Here is a 21288-nt window from a genome sequence, read left to right on the forward strand (position 1 = left end):
AACACGAGTGTACAGTTCTCTAGATCTGGTTGTGCAGGAATTAAGTAGAAGTACTTTGTTTAGGTGGAATTAATACCTTATATTATGTATAGCTTTAAAGTACTTAAGTTGGCAGGGGGGCCTATAATCTCAGAAGCTTGGGAGGCTAAGGCAGAAGAATCGAAAGTTCAAAGCCAGCCTCAGCAACTTAGCAAGGCCCTAAGCAACTTAATGAGACCCTGTCTCTAAATAAAATATAAAAAGGACTGGGGATGTGGCTCAGTGATTAAGCACTCCTGGGTTTAATCCCTGGTACAAAAAAAAAGTACTTCAAATTATTGCTTAAACTTATTTCATTTGGTTTTCATATACATCCCAATGAGACAGACATGTCAGGTACTCACTGTATTGAACAGATAAAAAGTATTTTCTTTACAGATGAGAATTAAATATGGGGAGATACAGTGACTTGTTAGGAATACACACAGCTGATAAGTGTCAGAGTAGAGATGAGCCCCATATTCTTTGACTTCCCATATTGTACTCTGAATAAAATCATGCTCATTCTTTTCTTCCTAATTATCTTTAACCTCCTACTCCCACCCCACCCTCCCACCATTTCTAGCCTCTTATTACCATTTTGTCAAAAGGAGAAGAAAATCTGTTTGAATGAATATCATTCCCTCTAAGTCTGTGTACAGATTTCATATGTCCTGTGAAAGGATGTTTTTGGTAGATTACTTTTTGTTTGTTTTTCATTGAGCTTTTCTGCAAACATACCAGGTTAGCACAACATACTTAGCTATCTTTCAGGACTGACTCTGTACCATGGCTTGTGTTCATCGTGTTGGATTGTTCTTCCTGAGCATACTCAGCTTCATTTCAGCAGTGGTCAGAAAGGGGAACAGGATACCTCACCCCAGAGAGGCCAGGATCCCATGTTAGCTTTGAAGCGTTGAAATTAGTTGAGAGGGTAGAGCTGGGGAATATAGAAAATAGCTCTCTTTTTTCCAACCTTAATGGAAAGCTTGCCTAATTCCACTGGGATAGAAAAAAAGACCAGAAGAGAAGACCTGGAAGGTCACTAGCTGGGCTATGCTATTTCCCTGAGCAAGCATTCCAGCCAGCTCCTTTCTGTCCTGCCAGGAAGCTGAGGTCTTGGGTTGCCAGGCCTGCTTCTCCTACCCCAGTCCACCTTGGCAGCCTCACACTAGCTCCTTCCACTTCTTCCCTGCTACAGTTTGTCATATTTTTGGCACAAAAACTGCAATATTGGAGACACTCCCTTTATTTACCTCTTAAATGACCTCTTCAAAGTTGTATTGTCGCAACCGTGAACAATGGTATATGACTGTAATCCCAGCCACTCAGAAGGATAAAGCAGGAGGATAGCAAGTTCGAGGCCAGCCTCAGCAACTTAGTGAGGCCCTAAGCAACTTAGTGAGACCCTGTCTCAAAAAAAATAAATAAATAAAAATTAAAAAGGGTAGGGATGTAGCTCAGTGGTAGAGCACCTCTGGGTTCAATCCTAGTACTGAAAAAGAATTGTTCCAAACAACTATAAGAAGTCATCTCTTCTCTTTTTCCTTGTTTCTTTGGTTATCAAAGGGTTCCAGAAAATTGAAAAATAAAAGTTTGGATGCTTCTGGTACAGCCAGGTACTGACCAAAAGGCCCCTATGACTGCAGAAAAAAGTATAGTGTCATAGTGGGCATGTACCTTGAGAACTTTTCATTGGCAAGGAACTGGAGTTTAGGTTGATTTTTATCTTTTTACTTACAGGCATTATAGATGAAAGGTTTTCTTGGTCTGTTGTGAAATCTGGCAGTTACATCACGACTTTATTTCATTCCTTCTGTCTCCCTGCTGCAGTGGCTTTAGTACACATTCAGCATTCCCTGTTCCACCTCAGTCCTATTAAGATACCTTCTGAGATCTTGTTTGCCATTTATTTGGACTGAGTTAAAATGCACTTAAGGTATCATGAACCAGAATGGTTTGTGTCCACTTAGGTTCCAGAAAACCTAAGTTAGCAGGAATCCAGTAGAGTGCTATAGGAACGATTTTAATATAGTATAATGTGATACAGTGTTTGTATGATCTGAAAGGAAAGCAAAAGAGAAAGGAAGAGGGTTGTTATTCCAACAAGCAGTTCCTTAGGCAGACAGCCCGATGGCTGTAGGCCAGCAGTGGCTCCAGTGGTTTTCCATAGATCCTCTGGCTCACTCAGTCCTCACCACCGCTTCCCTCCCTGCCACTTCCATTTCTGTGCCTGATGCACCAAAAGAGGGACAAGCAGGGGAGCATGAGGGTGACTCTCCTTCCAGTAGCTCAAGGAAAACATGACTTTTTACCTTGAGCCCAAAGCAAATGAATACAGAGTCGGAAGTGACGAATAGTCACCCAGTTTAACTTTCTCAGCATGTTAATGTTAGAAGTAAAATTATGCATGGCTGGCTGGTCTGGGAGTAGGACCAGAACTTTCATGTCTACACTAATTCATAGTGTAATTTGAATATGTACTTTATAATTCACTAATCCATTCATGTCTTTATGAGTAGCTACTATCTGTCATGGTATCTACTAGGCAATCTGTGCGGATATAAGTGTAAATCAAACACATGGTCCTAGCATGCAAGGAGCTTATGAGGTAGCGTGGAAGAACCATATGAACAAAAATGTGTAGCCTGGCCTAGGAAGTGCTATCAGAGGTCTGTGTAAGGGTTCATGATGGCAGAATTAAAGGCCTAGTCTCACTGCTCTTGGAACATGGTCACAGCCAGCTTCAGAGAGAGCAGATTTCTTAAACCCAGCACAGAAGATGCTCTGTAGTAGAAGATGCATGGAAGAGCATTCCCCAGGACTGAGAGGAAAGAGAGAAGGCTCTTACTATCCAAAAAGCAGTAACTGCAAGGGTGTGGTCTGCTGCTTTGGAGAGAGACTCTATTGATCAAGTTTGTGAAAATATGCATGTTTCTGGCCCTGTGATTATCCAAGATCTTTCTATTTATTTGTTCTTGAACCATTGTAGCGGTGGGGGGAGATAGAAAAAGAAGGCATGCATTAATTCCCCATGAATCACCTGTGGAAAAGCCACTTTGAACCTCCTCAGTGTCACTTTTCCGTCCCTTGATTTCCATTCCTCTGTGCGCTGCCATATACATAGGCACATAGGATAGAAACTATTCTGCCCTTTGCTTTTTTCACTTACCAGTGTATCTTAGAACTCTTTCTATGTCGCTAGAAAAAGGACTTTCTCATTCTTTGTTTGACTGAACTGTGTGCCATTGTATGGAGGTACCATTGTATGGAGGTACCATAGAGTGCTCAGCCAGTTTCAAGGTGATAGCCATTTATGTTGTTCCTAACCTTTGATATTACAGTGCCCCAATATGTGTTGATATTTATACATACATACCACTCGCCTTAAACAGCACTTTGATCACTAAGTGCTTGCAGAACACAGTTCATTTTAGCTCTCAAAGTCTTTTCCAGTAAGTCCCCAAATAATTGTATCATCTTGTTAACTGTATGTGTCAAAATGAACTTTCTGCTTTAGCTCAATGATATATTCAAGATCTTTTCCAAATACCTCCTTAATTCTCTCTTCTGTATATCCTAAAGTAAGCCATCTTCCTCCACTCTTAGGGATAACAATGATGGTTCCCCAGTGGGCCTTTGCTTTCCCTATATCTCTAGCCTGCATTCCCACCAGCTGGCTTTGTCTTGGAGTTGCTTCCCAGCTCAGCTTGAGCTCTGCCTCTGCTAATCCTCCCAGACTGCCTTTGTCTATAGTAACACCTTTCTGTGACAAACTAGCCCTTGCTGTCTGTATCACTTTTGCTTTTTAGCATGAGATATCTTTTATTATTTTATGTTCATCTTTATGGCTCTCAACACTATCCAGTGCAATTTTTTCCTCTATCAGTTTTACTTTCACATCTAGTATTCTTGAATGTTTAAAAGTCTTAGGTACTGCTCTAAGCCAAAGCCCTCGTGATTCTCCTTTGCTTGCTATGATTTAGCATCCTGATCGTGGGATGAAAGATGATGGCAAGTCAGCTGGATCCTGGATCTCTACTCTTACCCTGTCATATCTGGCCCTTCTCCTTAGCCAGATGGACTCACCCTTGAGCTCCACAAATACCTGTTTCCTGTTTCTATGACAGCATACATACCATCATTTCCAATAGACTGTCCTATTTTCTCTTTTCTGAATAATGATTCCCCAACCTCAGTGAAATCTGTATAGCATGGACATCTCTAGATTGTCTCCCCCATGTCTCTAGCTATTTTAATGTCTAGGAATAGCAATAATGATAGTTCACTTTTATTGAGAGCGTTATTTAAAAAATTTTTTGTTTGGGTATCAGGGATTGAACCCAGGGGTGCTCTACCACTGAGCTATATCCACAGCCCTTTTTGCCTTTTTGTTTTGAGGTGGGATCTCCCTAAGTTGCCTAGGCTGGCCTCAAACTTGCCATACCCCTTCCTCAAGTCACTGGAATTACAGGTGAACACCACTGTGCCTAGCTGAAAAAATGATTTTTAGATTGTTCTGTTTGGGATTTAACGTGATTATGCTGTTTTTCTTATACCCTATACAATACTGTTGCATTTTCCTGCTTCCTGAATCAGACTGTAAACTTTCAGATACAGAAACTTTAATATACACTTTCTGGAATTTCTGATTGCTAATACAGATGTTCCCACATAGAATAGTTCAGTAAAGTAATTGAAGTAATTGATTTTTGTATTAATTTCTGCTCTGTTTTTGTCTTTCTTATTTTTCAGGAAATCATTTGCCAGAAGAATACTGTGAGTATTTTGCTTTAATTTTCCAGAAATTTCAAAGTATTTTCTTTCCCATCAACTAATCTCTACTATTTTTAAAAATCTTCACAAATTCTTAATTTCTGTATCTGTTACTCTTTTTTTTAGAATTTAAATATGCATATTTTATCTAAATAAGACATTGTAGTGAAAATGTATTTTCAATAATTGGAGATAACAGTATTATCTTACTTTTCATACATGTAATCATGCTTTGGAAGACATCTTCATAGTATAGTCAATGTTATGGAATTATGAGTGGCAATAAAACAGCATTTATGCACAAGAGAGAGACACACATTTGTGTATATATAATACATGGGTGGGTATACATGTAATGTATAGATAATACATGATGTATATATGTGTATATATAATATACATATATGTCATACATATGTATATTATATATATATATAAAATATGTCATCTATCTTCTATTTAGAGAAATTGATTTAAGTTCCTAAGTAGCATAGTTTGCCTTTGGGTCTCATTCCAGTCTCCCACAGAATTAAATAAACATGAAAAATTTTTAAAAAATAAAATTTAAAAAAACACTGCATGAAGAAAAACTATAATATTACAGTGGAAGTGACCATGTTAAGCCAAAGGTTGTGTATTTCATCTTGGAAAATAAATGACCATTTAGAAATCTTCATGAGCATACCTCTGCAATTTAGACTGCACATGATTGATTCCATTTAAGATGACAAGATTAACAGTATAGTTTCCACAGATCAGAAATTTTAAATGTTATGCTTAAGATTTCACCAGGTAGAAGACTCATTTAATAAGATGGATAATGTTGCTGTTATAACCTCTTAAACTTTAGCCCTTGACAGGAAGTGAGCACTCATTGCTCCATGCTTCAATTCAGCCTAGTAACTTTTATTCGGCAAGTACTAATTGAAGGTGAACTGTGTGCTAGGCTTCAGGCGTGGTGCTGGAGGGGACTGACCATAGAGGTTGAGTGAAAATAACCGTGCTCAAACCTGTTCCATGAGCCAATGAGTGAGAAGTGCCAGTGTCTAGTTGGGGAGAAAAGGGCAGCAAATAAATTAGAAAATTAACGCAAGGTGATGTTTTAAAGAGTGGGTGACTGTTATATTCAGGTCCTTCAGGGGAGGAGGTAGCATTCCCTGAGCCCTGAAGGACGGGAATGATCCAGTCCTGCCTGATTCAGTTTGTGCACATGGAGAAGCAAGTTGATGAGTGGACTGAACATTGTATCATAAATAAGCTGCCCATTGATTTGAGAAAGCTGCTGTGCTCCAGGTGTTAGGTGTCCTTGAAAGAGCTAAATATTGTACACAGGCATTTCAGTATGATTGACTGCCAAGAAGTTTTTTTCCCAGATGCTGAACTCTTTCCATGCACATTTATGTCCATATTTATGTAGTTGTTAAAAGCTGAAAAACAAAAATAGCATTGTTAAAATTTTAACAGAGAAGATAAGTTTTTAGAGTAAGATAAGATTTTAAGCTGTGGGATTTGATAGCCATGAAAAAAAGTATGAGAGATCAGTGTTGTTATTTTATAACAGTGCCTTAGTATTTTGAGGAAATGTGTTCTTCCTCTTGGAAAAAGCAGATCTAAATATTTTAGGTCAAACATAGTGGCGTGTGCCAGTCGTCCCAACTACTAGGGGAACAGATTCAGGAGAATCATAAGTTCAAGGCCACCCTGGGCAAAATAGTGTGACCCTATCTCAAAAAACAGAAAGAAGGAAAGAATTTTTTTTTTTTTTTTTTTTAGAATTAGGGTCAATTGTAGCACTTGTGGTGTTTCTTCTTGATGACACAATGTTATTTTTATTTACTTTGAATTATCATTTATTTAAAATAATGGTTCATTTGCATTTGACAAATAGAAATTGCTGTAGTAACATCTCTCAGTTATGTGTGAGCCAATTTGGGAAATACAGGGTCCCATATTTTTAGTTTTTATCATTTTGAAAAAGTGCATTTCTCAGCAATTACCTTTTAACCACAGTGTCATCAGCTTACCCTCACACTGTTCCCCACTGAGTACTCCCTGGGCTTTCTTAGGCCCAGTTATACCCATGTGCCTTGTACAGCTTTTCATCTTTCCTTTTTTCTTCTGACATTGACAATGGGGCATTGAAAAAGTATATATGTGTGTGTGTGTGTGTGTGTGTGTGTGTGTGTAGTCTCAGGAGTTAGAGAAGAAACTGAAAATTGTGCATCGAGGCCAGTCCCTTGGGAAAACCTGTGGCAGGCTTGGGTGTTTTCAACAGGGATTCTGAAGTCCTGCAGCCTAGGGTTTGTGTTAACACCTGCTTTTCTCTGCTTTTTGTACGACTCTTGTTTTTTTCTCTTTACCTCTCCACTGTCCAACACAACACCCAGATAGGTAATCTTTCTCTTCCAGAATTAGTTTTGCACAGGTGCATTATTCCCAGTGCCCCATATTTCATCAGTCATGTATATTTCATGTCTTATACCCAAGTACACATGATGTTAAGGCTTCTAGGGCACACAGTTTTATCCAGCAGCAAAAGAATAATAGTCTAAAACTCTTGACAGCACTTTTCTGGCTTATTGACATTTCATTGATTTGTTCTCATTTTGTGATAGAAGATTCAAAGCAATTTTGAGTTGTGATGCATGTCTCAAATAAGAATATTTGATTCTATTCCTCCTTTATAACTCATGCATGGTCTAAGCTCTAGAAGCTTTGGAAAACAACCTGCTTGATGTCCTCAGTTTTCTGTTTAGGCAGTGACTTGGGTGAAAGGATTAAATTTGGTGCACATTTTTTGAAACCTTGGTAACATTTTAGAAGTAGGACTTGATCATTTTTCCTCTTCCTGATTAGTCTTCCAATCAGTGTTACAAGAAGGAGAACTTGGGAAGGGAAGAATTTAATGTATTTGATTTAAAAATGAAACCTCAACTTGTTGAAGTTCTTCTTATGTTAGCTGGTAGTTGGGCTTATTTCTGCCTCATTACTGACATAAACATGTTCCTCAGAGCATAATATGTTCATAAATATTTAAGTCTGGCCATAAGGGCATTTGACACTGCTCTTCTCTTTGCTGGGATCAGTCGCTTTGCCCACATAGGTTTCTTTAGAAGGTGATAGAAGGTTGGTGAGAGATAGAGGTAGTGCATGTGACCCCCTCATGGTAATGACATGCCCTGAAGAGAAAAAAGTCCTTGAGCTAGAGTTCCAAACAGATTACAGACCAGACACTTGATCTAAGTTTACCTGTCTCCTCATCTATGAAATGGAAGCAGTAGCATCTTCTCTAATGGGTTGTGGTGACCCTGAGGAAATGCATACCTGGGCACTTGCAAGTAGAGAACAAATGTCTGCTCTTACTGGGTTAGCACTAAGAGCCAGGAAGGGCTGTTTGCCTTCATGAGCTGCTGTGGCTGGCAGCAGGCTCTCAGGACTCCCTGTGCTCCTATAATGGTGGTAATAGGATTTGCCACTGTATTAGCTCTTTGTTGCTGTGACAAATACCTGAGAAAAACAACTTAGAAGAAGAAAGATTTATCTTGGCTCAAGGTTTTAGCGGTTTTAGTCCAGGGTCAGCCAGCTCCATTTCTTAGGACCTGAGGTGAGGCTGACAGGGTGGAAAGTATCAGGGAGGAAAGCTGCTCAGCTCATGGTATTAAGAAGCAGAGAGAGAAAGAGGGGAGGGAGGAAAGGGCCAGGGATAAGAATGCTCTTCTAGGGCATGCCCTCAGTGACCTGCTTCTGGCCATGCCCTACTCCCAGTCGTCTATTCAGCCATCAGTGGATTAATCCACTGATGAGGTCAGAGCCTTTTTGATCCAATCACTTATCAAAGGTCCCACCTTTGTACCTTGCTATATTGGGGATCAAGTAAGTCTTCAACACATGAGCCTTTGGAATGTGTTCTACATCGATACTGTAACTGCCACATGTCCCGTTCTAGTCCTCAGCCCTTTGCTTTTGTCTTTTTAAATGTTTTTTTTTTCTCTCTCTCTTAGATATCTCTCCTATTTCCTTCGATTCAGCCACATCAATTAATTCACAGGTTGTGTTTTGGCTTGAAACTCCTTTATGGTCCCATCATATATTTCCAACTCCCTTTTGGACATTTTCACATTAAACACCATCCTCTTAATGCCTTAAGTTCCATCCTCTCTAAAGTGAACATTTGGCCCTGTCCTACTGCAAATCAGATCTCAACCTTTTGGTATTCTTGTAGATTACCTGGCAGTCAGACTCTGGCTGGGATTTATTACCTGATATACTGCAAGTTCCTCAAAGGGCAGTGTTCATAAAAAAGTCAGAATGGCCTTGCTTTCTGAATTCTTGCTTTCTGGTCACATGGCCACTCTTTTTAGGTAGCCCCATTTAGAGTTGCTCTTGATTCCTTCCTTCTCCACATGTATAACCAGTTACTGGACCTGGTGGATTCTTCATGGTTAGAATATGTGCGCCTGTTTTCTATTGCCGCTGCTGCCAATCTGGTCATGCTACATAGCTTCCTGCCTAATTTCCTTAAATCTTGTTGTTCTTTCTCTCACTCCCTCCTGTTATCTGCTGATACTATCAAAATGCACAGCTCTGGTTGTGTTTTCCTTCCTGCTCTGGATCCTTCAATGATTCTCTCTTGCCCAGAATAGATTTCGGTCCTTAGCTCTGCCTTCAGTTCCCTTTCCTGAGCCCTGAGCTCCAGTCAGGTTTGCTTCCTCAGGACCATCCAGTCCAATCCCCTGTGTCTTCTTCCCAGCAGGGCTTCCATTGTCATGAACACACCCTCTCTTGGCATCATCTTGGGTCATCTGAGTACAAGGTCAGCGAGCTCAGGTTGCAGTGAGTCAGGGGAGAGTGGCACCTCTGAAGTTGGGGAGAGGCAGCATCTGAAGGAGCCAAGCCCCTTGCAGACTACAGTGCAGCACCCCATCTTCATCTTAGGGAACCTGATGGCTACATGCATCTGAGGAAAGCCATCTTGTAGGGTGTTAAAGATCACTTTGAGGGCTTGGTAAAGAAGAGAATGGGGGCAGGAGTAGAAGCAGGGAGACCAGTTAAAACCATTCGCAAACTGAGGCCAAGTATGCTGGTGCTTGGACTTTCAGTGCTGCAGGAGAAGAGGGAGGCGTATGGACAAATATCAGATCCATTTTGGAGACAAAACAGAAGGACTTTGACAGGGAATGGTGGGGGGAAGAAAAGGAAGCATCAAGGATCACTCGTAGTTCTTTAGGCTGCACATGGTGCTTTAAACTACTGTTTTTCCTAAGCATATGTCATAGTGCCTTGGCCATGCAAGTTGGTGAATAAATAAATATTTAATGACTGCTAGAAACTGTTCTATAGTTTTTTGGTATCATCAGTAAGTTCTAATTGTATTGAACTAAGCAATTAAAGAAATGGGGAAATTTCCATTTTCATAGGTCATGAATAAGAAATGAAGTTTTCCTCTTTCCTTTCGCATTTAAAATTATTTAAAATGAGTCACTGAAGTATGACCTGGATTTCCATCCATGTGGTGTCCCCAGGCAAGCTCCCCAGCACCTGCTGCCTCCTCTCTCCACAGATGTGCACTGGGAACTATACCTTTGTCCCCTACATGGTCACTCCTCATAACAAGGTCTACTGCTGTGACAGCAGCTTCATGAAGGGCTTGACTGAGCTCATGCAACCCAACTTTGAGCTGCTTTTGGGACCTATCTGCTTACCTCTTGTGGATCGTTTCATTCAGCTTTTGAAGGTGGCACAAGCAAGTTCCAGGTAATGTTCAATATGCCATGTGGTGATGGTCATGAAGTGTTGCTCTACTTCATTTATTTGAGCATGTTTTCAGATGTTCCTTAGGTGTCAATTACACATCTAAGAACCAGGAAAAAAATGCTCAATATCCTCTAAATATATAAAAGAGACACCATATAGTCACTTGTTGCATTATTTCACTTTATACAACAACTTGACAGCATCACCCCCCCAAAAAAATCTCTTAGTTGTTTTATAGTAATGCTAAAAAGTGTGCATATATCAAGTATAGAAACATCAGAATTAAATGTTCAGGAACTTTCATGTAAGGGTCAGATCTCTGAAAAAAGTTGATGAAAGCATGTTTCAGTAAATAATCATTTATGTTAATGAATGATGATATTGGATCAGAAAGTAAAGGTTTTTATTATGTTCAAATCATAGGCATATATAATTTATTTAGGGCAATTTCTGCTCAAAATAGCAACTTGAAAAAGTTTTGGCATCTTAAGTGGTACATTACAAGAAAATTCATTAATGTGAAATATTTTTATCTTCCAGTTTTTCTGAAACAAGGAAGAGTATTAAATACATGGACTCCCAAATTTCTTAATAATAATGCCAAATGAGAAGTTCTTTCTGTGCATCTTAGTAAACTGAAAACCACTCATATGAAAATGTGATTCATTTCCATATAAAGTTGTAAGTTTTAGTTTTCACTGAAATCCTTGCTAATATGCTTTTTTTTTTTTTTTCATCAGCCAGTATTTCCGGGAATCTATACTCAATGATATCAGGAAAGCTCGGAATTTGTACACTGGTAAAGAATTGGCAGCCGAATTGGCAAGAATTCGGCAACGAGTAGACAATATTGAAGTCTTGACAGCAGATATTGTCATTAATCTGTTACTTTCCTACAGAGATATCCAGGTGAGAAGATGCTTAAAGTAAAATCTTTGTCCATGTAGCATGTTGGAGGAGTAAGAGACTGTTATCGTGACATTTTAGTTAGCTAATTTCATGTTGCTACATCTAACTTTTTATTGACCTTCCTTTCCATCCTGTGGTTTTATGATGAATGAAAAAGACTCATGTGTTAATCAGTGACTGTGAAATACTTTACATAGTAAAGATTCAACTTTTCTTCAAAAACAGCAAAAAGAAGAATCTGTTCATGTAGCTAACCTGGAATGGTCTGTTCTACTCCCTTAGCTTTAGACATTGCTGTCAATCAATAAATGAAAGCTTTGTTTGGCAAGTAGCAGAAATTCTTAATGCTTTGTGGGCATCTCTTTTACTTCTTGAAATTGTTTTATTTGAAATTGATAGTACTCAATCTAACCATCCAGAAGCAAGAAATATGCAATTGACTAGTTATGTAAAGAACTTAAATATATGTAAAGCATACTAACATGCTATATTATTTTGATTGACATATCTTAGAATTTTAAAAATATGATAGATTGAATAAAATCCTGAGTTGAGGATTTTCTGTTTCTGTGAATAGTAAAATATAAGTGACTTCTGATTTTTTTTTATTCCCACATCCAGCCTTACATATCTGTGTAAAGCTTCATAGGAACTCACATGAGAACTGTGGCACTTAGGAGGCCTAAGACGGAACAGCTTAACTCATGTGAAATGGAACCATTTTGTTCCTTACACCAGAAGTTCAGGCAGTTGCTCCATGTCCTTGAAATTTTTATTTTCCTGATGGAACAGTGCATACCAGGAATGCGACTCTGTGGAGAATGAATCCCACCCCACCCCCATGTGTAGACAGTACAGCATCATTCTATTGCTGTTGTTTATTGTGTTTCTTTGGTTTTTTTCAAACATGGTAACTGTATTTCTAATTCAAACTTTTTTGAAAAAAAAATAATAGTTTCTTCTAAGTTCTTCAGAGTTCTCTCTGAATTCTGATTTCTTATTGAGATCTGGTTGACATAAAGCATTTGGTTGTCAGAACTTTCTCCTAATGGTTTAATTCTATGCTTTTCTCCTCTTATTTGAAAGGACTATGATTCCATTGTGAAGCTGGTAGAGACTTTAGAAAAACTGCCAACCTTTGATTTGGCCTCTCATCACCACGTCAAGTTTCATTATGCATTTGCACTGAACAGGTAAGAAGAAAAAATTCCTTTCCGTAATATACTCTTATATTATTCCTTAACTTGCAGTTTCTTTACAGGGTACTTGTGGCATTGCAGTAACCTCCCATTGGAATGTAATATTAATATATCTACCTGTACCACATAAAATATAGGAAGCATGCATTCTGGTTTCTTTATGTTTATTGGCAGTAGAGGTTCCCCGACTATTTGTTTATTTAAATTCACATGATTCTTCTTCTCAAAGTTTGTATTTGCTATTTACACTTTTTTAGAATTTTTAAAGTTACATAAATATGACACTTAGGTGAGGCACTCTATTGTTTGGGGAATAATGACAGGAAAAGAAATTATGTGCATATTCAATACAGATGCAGTTTTTTTAACAAATATTTTCTATGGTGCTATATCCAAGAATGTGGAATCTGCAGGTATCTAGGGTGGACATTATACTTAACACCAGATAGTTGTTCACACAAATATTAACTAAAGCAGAGTAAGGATTGTTAGGTTTAGGCAAACATTCCTAATCAGGGAATATTTTTTACCAGAACTGCTCTGATTACACCTATTTATAACCAAAACTCTGTTGGTCATATTTGAGGTTAGGATTAGACTGGCATTGTTGCCTCCAGCCCTGCTTCTGCTTTCTGTCTGCGTTGTGGCTCATCTCAGTGCCACTTCCTACTTTGAGCCACCATGGAGGGCCCGCTGTGCTCTTGGTATGGATGGGGATAGAGCGCTGTGCTGTCCAAAACTGTTAGTTGTATTGCAGTTTTCTTCCATGGTGAGAGAACTGACGACATACGTGTGTAGTTACCGCAAATGAAGAGAACAATGAGAAGAAAGGGAGCGGGTGTCACATTACTGTAGCTCTTGCCGTATGTCATGTAAGCCTTGACTGTCCTTATTTCAGAAGAGGCACCTGCAGGTTGAAAAGGTTGAGTAATTGTCCCTGAGGCTCGCAGTGTGCATGCCGTTAAACTTAGGCTCAAAGCCACATCATCCTGGTGCTGGGTATGTGCCCATCATTACTGACTCTGTTGCTTCTCTCTAGAAGTAAAAGTCAGCATGTTGCTCAATCTGAGATTGTGACTTTCCTTCTTGATCCACACAAACTGCAGAAGTCACTAACTTTATCAATAAATGCATAATAAAAGCCCATTTTACCTTCCCATTTATTAACATCTTCTTTAGATTTGACAGACATAGAAGAGACCCCCAGAGATTACCTGCTCCAACTGGTTTTCAAATAAATCCCTTTTTGAAAGGTAGAATGGAAGGTTACATTATGAAATGAAAATCCCTAAATGCCTCTTGTAATTTTACTTTATGTGTGTTTGCTTTCTGTGTGTATATTTCCTAAAATAGATATAATGAAATGATGAGCATACAACTTAAGATGTTTCATACAAGGGTAAAAGGGAATTTCATGGATTAGAAGTAGTGGTTGAGAGTAGATATGATTACTTCTTTTGCTTTTTGGTGTTGGGGAGCCCACTCAGGCCACCTGCTTGCTATATAAGTGTACATGAGTGTACATCCCTAGCCATAACACTTTTAAAATAATAGCTTTATTGAAATATAATTCGTACCATACAATTGGATGGATAAATTTATTCACTTAAAGTGTATAACTTCATGTTTTTTTTCTAAAAATGTATTTCCAGAGTGTGAGTATGTGACCATCAGTTTCATACATTTTAGAACATTTTCATCATTTCCCAAAAGACTCCCCTATCAATGAGCAGTCATCCCCACCAACCCTCTAACCCTTGGCAACCGCTAACCCACCTTGTGTCCCTATGGATTTGCCAACTTTTGACATTTCATATAGCTGGAATCATATAGTATATGGTCTTTGTGACTGAATTTCCCATTTAGCATACTATTTTTAAGATCCAAGAAATGAAAACTTTTAGAGAATATTTTCTGGTTTTGTGAATTACCTAGATATGTGGTTTTAAAAAATGAGCAATATAGTAGAGCTTCCTTAGATAGTCAGTTGGTCACATATAGAAATCAGGCAACTTATGAATTAGAGTTAGTTTTTCGTATTGTCTGTGAATTAGTTTGCTTAGGGTTTTGTAGCAAAAGCCACTGAAATGTAAGGTCAAGGGTTTGTCCCTATTTAGAATAATAGACTGCCCCACTCAAGGCCACACACTATACTTCTAATCTCCTTCCACAGACCTGAAGCTGTATATAGGGTGCAAGGAAGTTGGAAGGACTAAAGATGGGTGGTACAAATCCATCACCAAGAGCCAAAGAGCAACCAGAAGAGATGCTTGCTCAACCCTTTAGAGATACAATAGGATAAAAAAGGCTTAGCACAGAAATCTACAGAGGACTCTCAAAATCTCTTGTTGTTTTATCCTGCCAGAGTTCACTAATATGAGTCAATCGATACATTCAATAAAGTTTTAAAAAGAATCGGCCTATATTGCTTTTGCAATCTATATTGAAACAACAATATTCTCTATCTTAGGAGAAATCTCCCTGGAGATAGAGCAAAAGCTCTTGACATTATGATTCCCATGGTGCAAAGTGAAGGACAAGTTGCTTCAGATATGTATTGCCTAGTTGGTCGAATCTACAAAGATATGTTTTTGGACTCTAATTTCACAGACACTGAAAGTAGAGATCATGGAGCTTCTTGGTAAGTATCCAAGATATAATAAGCAAGCTACTTACTTGATAAGACCATGATATACAAAACTGTGCATAAATGAAAGTATTAACATATTATTAACAAATAGTTTGTGTATTATGAACTAAATCTTAGATTTTATAACTTTAGTATATAATTTGATAACATTCATTTGCCATTGCATAGTAAATTGGGATAAATTGGATGAAAAGATAAATTAAGAATATGATTTTTAAAAGACATTTTAAGTTTATAATATAAAATTTTTTGGAAAAATTAATAAAAAGACATTAAAGAAGACCTGAAGGAATGGGAAAACATACAAAATTGTGGATAAGAAGTCTTGATATTTCAAAGATGTTAATTCTCCCCTGCAATCCTTTTCATGTAATTTGACAAACTGATTCCAAAGTTTATTTAAAAATAAAGGACCAAGAATAGGCAAAGCAATGTTGGAGAATGTAAGGTGAAGGACTTGCTCTATGAGATAACAAGACACTTCATAAAGCTATGATAATTAACAAATCACAGAGTATGGCTATAGGCACGAACAAACAAGACATTGGAATTGATAACAATGATAATCTATTTATTATCTGTATCTGTATATCTGGATCCCTATTTTAAATCCTGCACAAAACTGAATTGAGTGAATTAATGACCAAATTATGAAAAAAGTAATTTAGAAAAAAATATTTTTAGAATAAAATATACAAACTGTTGGTGACTTTGGAGAATTTTTTAAACAAGATTTAAAAAATACCATAAACCATAAAATCAAAGACTAGGGAGAATGCCTGAGTTGAAATGTGTTCCTCCTGCAAATGACGGTTATAATTGTGGAAAAACACTAAAAAAAAAAAAAAAAAAAAGTTAGAATGCAGAGAATAGTGAAACAGCAAAGGTTTGGATCCTTTAGTGAAGGATAGCAATTGGGGAAACATCTACATTTAAATGGTTTTTCCCTTGGGGCCCTCCCTGGACTGCAGGACGTGGGGCAGATGGAACTCAGGCTGGAAATGAAATGATAGTCTTCTTGGTCTGAGGAGTCTGCGTGAGGCTGCCAGAGTGCCTGGACCCTAGTTGAAGATGCCACAGAGGGAGGAGCCCTCTTCAATTCTTGGTCAACCCTGGAGTGTGCCTCTGAGGAGTAGTAACTGCAGGGGAGCTCCAGGGGCAGGGAGCAGCTGGAAAGGCTGCAAAGCTGAACAGAGACTTCAGCAAGGGCACTCCCACTGGGCACTCCCACTGGGCACTCCCACCATAGGGAAGAGAGAGTTGGGAGTCTGAACCTACCAAGTTATTGGGATTTTAAATTTCTGATGAACCTCTAAAAGGGCCAACCCTTAAGAATAAAAACTATATCCTAGGATGAAGGGATTGCCCCCAAATTAAGAGCAAGATCAAAACAGAGCTATCCTAATAAAATGTGAAACTAAGCTTGAAATTTATTTCTCCATTGTATCTAAACACAGGAATCACAAATATCCAAATATATTATATCAATATATTTTTAAAACATAAAAAAGATGTTTTTTAGCTTAAACAATGATAAATCATTTTGCACTGTTTAGATTACCCAAAGTTTATAAATAAGAGAATAACAGTTGGAAAGGATGTTAGAGAAATCCCCTTGTTGGTTGGGGTATGAATTTTTATAATCACTTAAGATTTTGGCATTATTGAGGAAAATGAATGGTTTATCCATCCTAGACCCAGCAGATTCATATACCCTAGAGAAACTCTAGAAGTTTCTTTATGTAATCATTTTTTTAAATATGTAGACATTTTGACAAAAAAAAACTTTTTAAAAAACTTGAACAAAATAAACAATCGGCAGGACACATAAAGTACAGTTTCTTTTAAAAATTTATTTTAATTAGGTATATATGAAAACAGAATGAATTTTGATTCATTGTACACAATTGCAACACAACTTTACATTTCTATGGTTATACATGATGCAGTGTCATACCATATGTGCAGTCATACATGTACCTAGGGTAATGATGTCCATCTCATTCTACCATCTTTCTTGCCTCCCTCCATTCCCACTTCCCACCTCTCCTCCCCTCTGCCCCATCAAAGTTTCTCCATTTTTCTTATGTGTCCCCCCCCCACCCCGTTTTATGGATCAGTATCCACTTATTGGAGAGAACATTCGGCCTTTGGTTTTTGGGGATTGGCTTACTTCACTTAACATGATATCTCCAACTCCATCCATTTTCCCGAAGATGCCATAATTTTGTTCTCTTTTAATGCTGAGTAATATTCCATTGTGTATATATACCTCAGTTTCTTTATCCATTCATCTATTGGAGGGCATCTAGGTTGCTTCCATAGTTTAGCTAGTGTTAATTGAGCTGCTATAAACATTGATGTAACTGTGTTACCATAGTATGCTGCAAGAACACTCAGACAGATAATAGTGTAAGGATAGATGCCTGTATGGACATCATAGCGGGGATGGAGGAGTAGAAAGAGATTTTGGAGTGGTGCACATGCAGCTTTGAGCATATTTAAAACATTTTTTGTGTGTAGTATTAGGGATCAAACCCAGGGGCACTTTACCACTGACCTACATTCCGAATACTTTTGAAAAGTTTTTTTTTTTTTTTTTTTTTTTGAGACAGGGTCTTTCAAAGTTGTCCAGGTTGGTCTCCAACTTAGAATCCTCCTGACCAACCTCCCAAATAACTGGGATTACAAGCATGTGCCACTATGCCCATCTATATATAACTTTATTTCTTAAGCTGATTGATAACTATGTTAGGGTGTTGTTTGTATTGTTCTTTGTTACTTCCTAGTATTCCTAAAATATTCACTGGTTTAACACAAACACACACACACACACATGGAATGTATATATTAAAGAAAGTTGATTTAGTTCAGGAGTTCCTCATTTATATCTATAAACATTTTTTAAGTTGTGAAACTGAAATCTTTTAAAATCTCATGTCATTTCAGCAGTTTAGAGGGAAACTAAAGTCAGGTAATGGGTTATAACCAGGGAGGAAAACATGCAGACAATGATTTTCCAAGATTCTTCATAGAAGCTTTGATTTGGACTTTTGAATTTGTACTATACATTTTTTTACTATAATATAAATAGTTTTATAGTTTCTCTGAAACAATTGTTTTTCGTGCTGTTACCAAAGAAGAATATAACTTTGTAGCCTTTTTGTTACCGTGGCATTAATACTTAAGCTAAGCTCTTGAAATGATAGAAGAATTAGAATCTGATAATTTGGGGAGCACTAAGCCCAGTATAAATGCTTTGACATGGTGATAGTAAAAAAAAAAGTATTGATAATCCTAAAGGAGCCTGATTTCATGGTCTATGAATTCAAAGGAAATATGTCCTAAGAAGTTAGTGTGCATCATGCACAGGAGTAAAATAGAAACGTTTCCTTGTTTGAAAGCAAAACAGTTTAGATGACAGACCAAGGGACATTTTCAAGGTTGTGTAGAGTTCACTTAAGGAGCAGAAGCAGTTTTTTCTGGTTTTGTTCTGGTTTGGTTTTGTTTTAACTTTTTCTGGTTCCTTTTTAGCCTAGGAATATCAGCTTTCTCTTTAAAGAGCTTTCTGGTCAAGGTCTTCAAGTCAAAAGGAAGCTTGTGCAGATTTTTATGATTTCATTTTAAGCTCCTCCATTAATTTTCTGTTAAGAAGAGGGAGGGCTATTAGAGTTCAAAGACTTTTAGTGGGAAAAGCCTTAGGAGTTGACCTTGTGTGTATCACTTTCTGACTTTTTTTTTTTTAAGTAATGTAAGAACGGCACTTTTAGAGCTGGGGTTGTAGCTCAGTGGTAGAGTGTTTGTCTAGCATGTGTGAGACACTGGGTTCGATTCTCAGCACCACATATAAATAAATGAATAAAACAAAGGCCCATCAATATCTAAAGAAAATTTTAAAAAAAGAATGGCACTTTTACTATAGAGAACTATCTATAATCTATCATTATAACCATTATTGTCATTTTATCCATCAGTCCTCAAAGACACTAAGGAGGATTCCCCACTCACATCTCAATTTAAAAATGGATAATTTTTGGAACTGGTAGCACATAGTTCCAACTACTCAGGAGCTGAGATGGAAGAATTGCTTGAGCCCAGGAGTTCAAGACCAGCTTGGGCAACATACTGAGACCCTGTCTCAAAACAAACAAAAAGAGTGATTTCTCATGTCTTCACACTTTTATATGTGTTTCCAGCACCTTTTGATTTGATCCATCTCCCACAGTGGTGCAGACACACACTCATTTATGTTGGCACTGTCTCTAACCTCCCTTTTGATCAGAGCTGAGAAGGGAGCTGTCCTGTCAAGGTACTGACAGGGGAGAACACCGCTGAGGCTATCAGGCATCTGGCCAGTTGTACACAGGATTGCACCTGCCCTGAGTCCTGGGTCCAAGGGGATGTTTCAACTGAATTTCTTTGAGTCATAATGTTCTGCATTTTCAACTTGTCCAGCTAGGATAAGGAGTGGGGTATCGGAGTCAGAACCTTGGGCTTTATTCTATACACTGAATCATTTTTTGTTGGCTTGAGTAAAAAGTGATCCACAGATATGGAAAGTTAAGGATGAAAGCTTCAACTCAATAGCAAAAGAGCCCCAAGCAATTGTGATGGTAGTGGTTCCTCAAGCCCTTTCTTGCAATTCCCTCTTTAATATGGTTAATACATTAAATGTTCCTGCCCCATAATAGAGGGGGGAGACTTCCACACCCTTCTGAGCATAGTATCTGATTCAGGAACTGTGCATGGCACCTTGTTATTGCCAGGAAACTTGTATTTTCTGAGAGCTTTACTCGGGGATTCAGAGTGTGCAAATAGAAAATAAGGAAAAAAAAAGAAAAGAAAAGAAAATGAGAAAAAAGTTTCTGGTTTGGATTTTTTTAAGTTTGCTGAATTATGGTATATTGTTAGAACAAACTTTGGTTGTTGAATCTATCCAACACATAGGGTGAGCGATTTGAATTAATCCATCCTGCTGATGTTAAGCATTAGCTAAAGAGTAGTGCTCTAATATTTGATGTTTTTATGGTCATTCCTTCTTTTGTTCATTGGAGCCCTCAAATATGGCTGAAATAATGAAATGTTATTATATATTATACATGGTATATATAAATATTTTATCACATTTCTCTATATATAAATGGTTATATACATTATAACCAATTCCTTAGCTTTTGGGAATTAGTTCCATGATCCTCTGTGGATGCCATAATTGTCAGATGCTCATGTCCCTTGCATAAAATAGCATAGTATTTGCATATAACCTATGAAATCCTCTCATATTCCTTAAATCATCTATAGCGAACTTATCATACCTGATATAGTATAAATGCTATGTAAATAGTTGTTGCACTGTAATTTTTTTTAACAATAATGACATGAAAAAACATTTGAATATTTTCAGTGTCGTTCTTTTTCCTCTAGTATTTTCAATGTGAGTTAAATCCTCCAATGTAGAATGGCTATGAAAGCTGATTGCATATCTTTACATAAGTTTAAACACTTAAATATTTAAATTCCTATAATTAATCCAAGTTAAGGTATGAAAAGTACCTTTTTCATTTTTAGGTTGTTCAACTGTGATTTACATTTAGTCTATTAAAAGTTGTGCCTTTTATCATAAATTTAATATAGTTATTTTGGTTTTTTTTTAAGGTGGGGTACCAGGGATTCATTTCAGGGGCACTTAATCACTGAGCCACATCCCCACCTTTTTTTTTTTTTTTTTTATTTAGAGACAGGGGCTCACTGAGTTGCTTAGTGCCTTGCTGTAGCTGAGGCTGGCTTTGATTTCAAGATCCTCCTACCTCAGACTCCTGAGCCGCTGGGATGGTTGGTGTGTGCCACCATACCTGCTGTTCAATGTGGTTTTAAATAAGAGCAATTACAGCTTGTGCCCCAAGCTGGTTAGAGGCCTTTGAGGCTGAGGTAGGAGAAACAGCAAGATTGGGGGGGGCGGGATTCCAGAGGATAGCCAGTTTC

At 37.8% G+C, this 21288-nt stretch overlaps 1 protein-coding gene across 7 annotated transcripts in view; it reads left to right on the forward strand.

The window, feature by feature from the left end:
• The window catches only part of Map3k5 (mitogen-activated protein kinase kinase kinase 5), a 210060-nt gene that overhangs the window by 71019 nt on the left and 117753 nt on the right, over positions 1-21288 (forward strand). For all 7 annotated transcript variants that reach the window (XM_078019065.1, XM_078019061.1, XM_078019062.1 and 4 more), the window contains 5 exons: positions 4774-4797; positions 10355-10548; positions 11289-11457; positions 12544-12650; positions 15127-15297. In XM_078019065.1, the coding sequence (XP_077875191.1) occupies positions 4774-4797; positions 10355-10548; positions 11289-11457; positions 12544-12650; positions 15127-15297 (665 nt within the window). The remainder of the gene's footprint in view (positions 1-4773; positions 4798-10354; positions 10549-11288; positions 11458-12543; positions 12651-15126; positions 15298-21288) is intronic.

The sequence above is a fragment of the Ictidomys tridecemlineatus genome, chromosome 8 (assembly GCF_052094955.1).
Source record: "Ictidomys tridecemlineatus isolate mIctTri1 chromosome 8, mIctTri1.hap1, whole genome shotgun sequence".
Lineage (NCBI taxonomy): Eukaryota > Metazoa > Chordata > Mammalia > Rodentia > Sciuridae > Ictidomys > Ictidomys tridecemlineatus.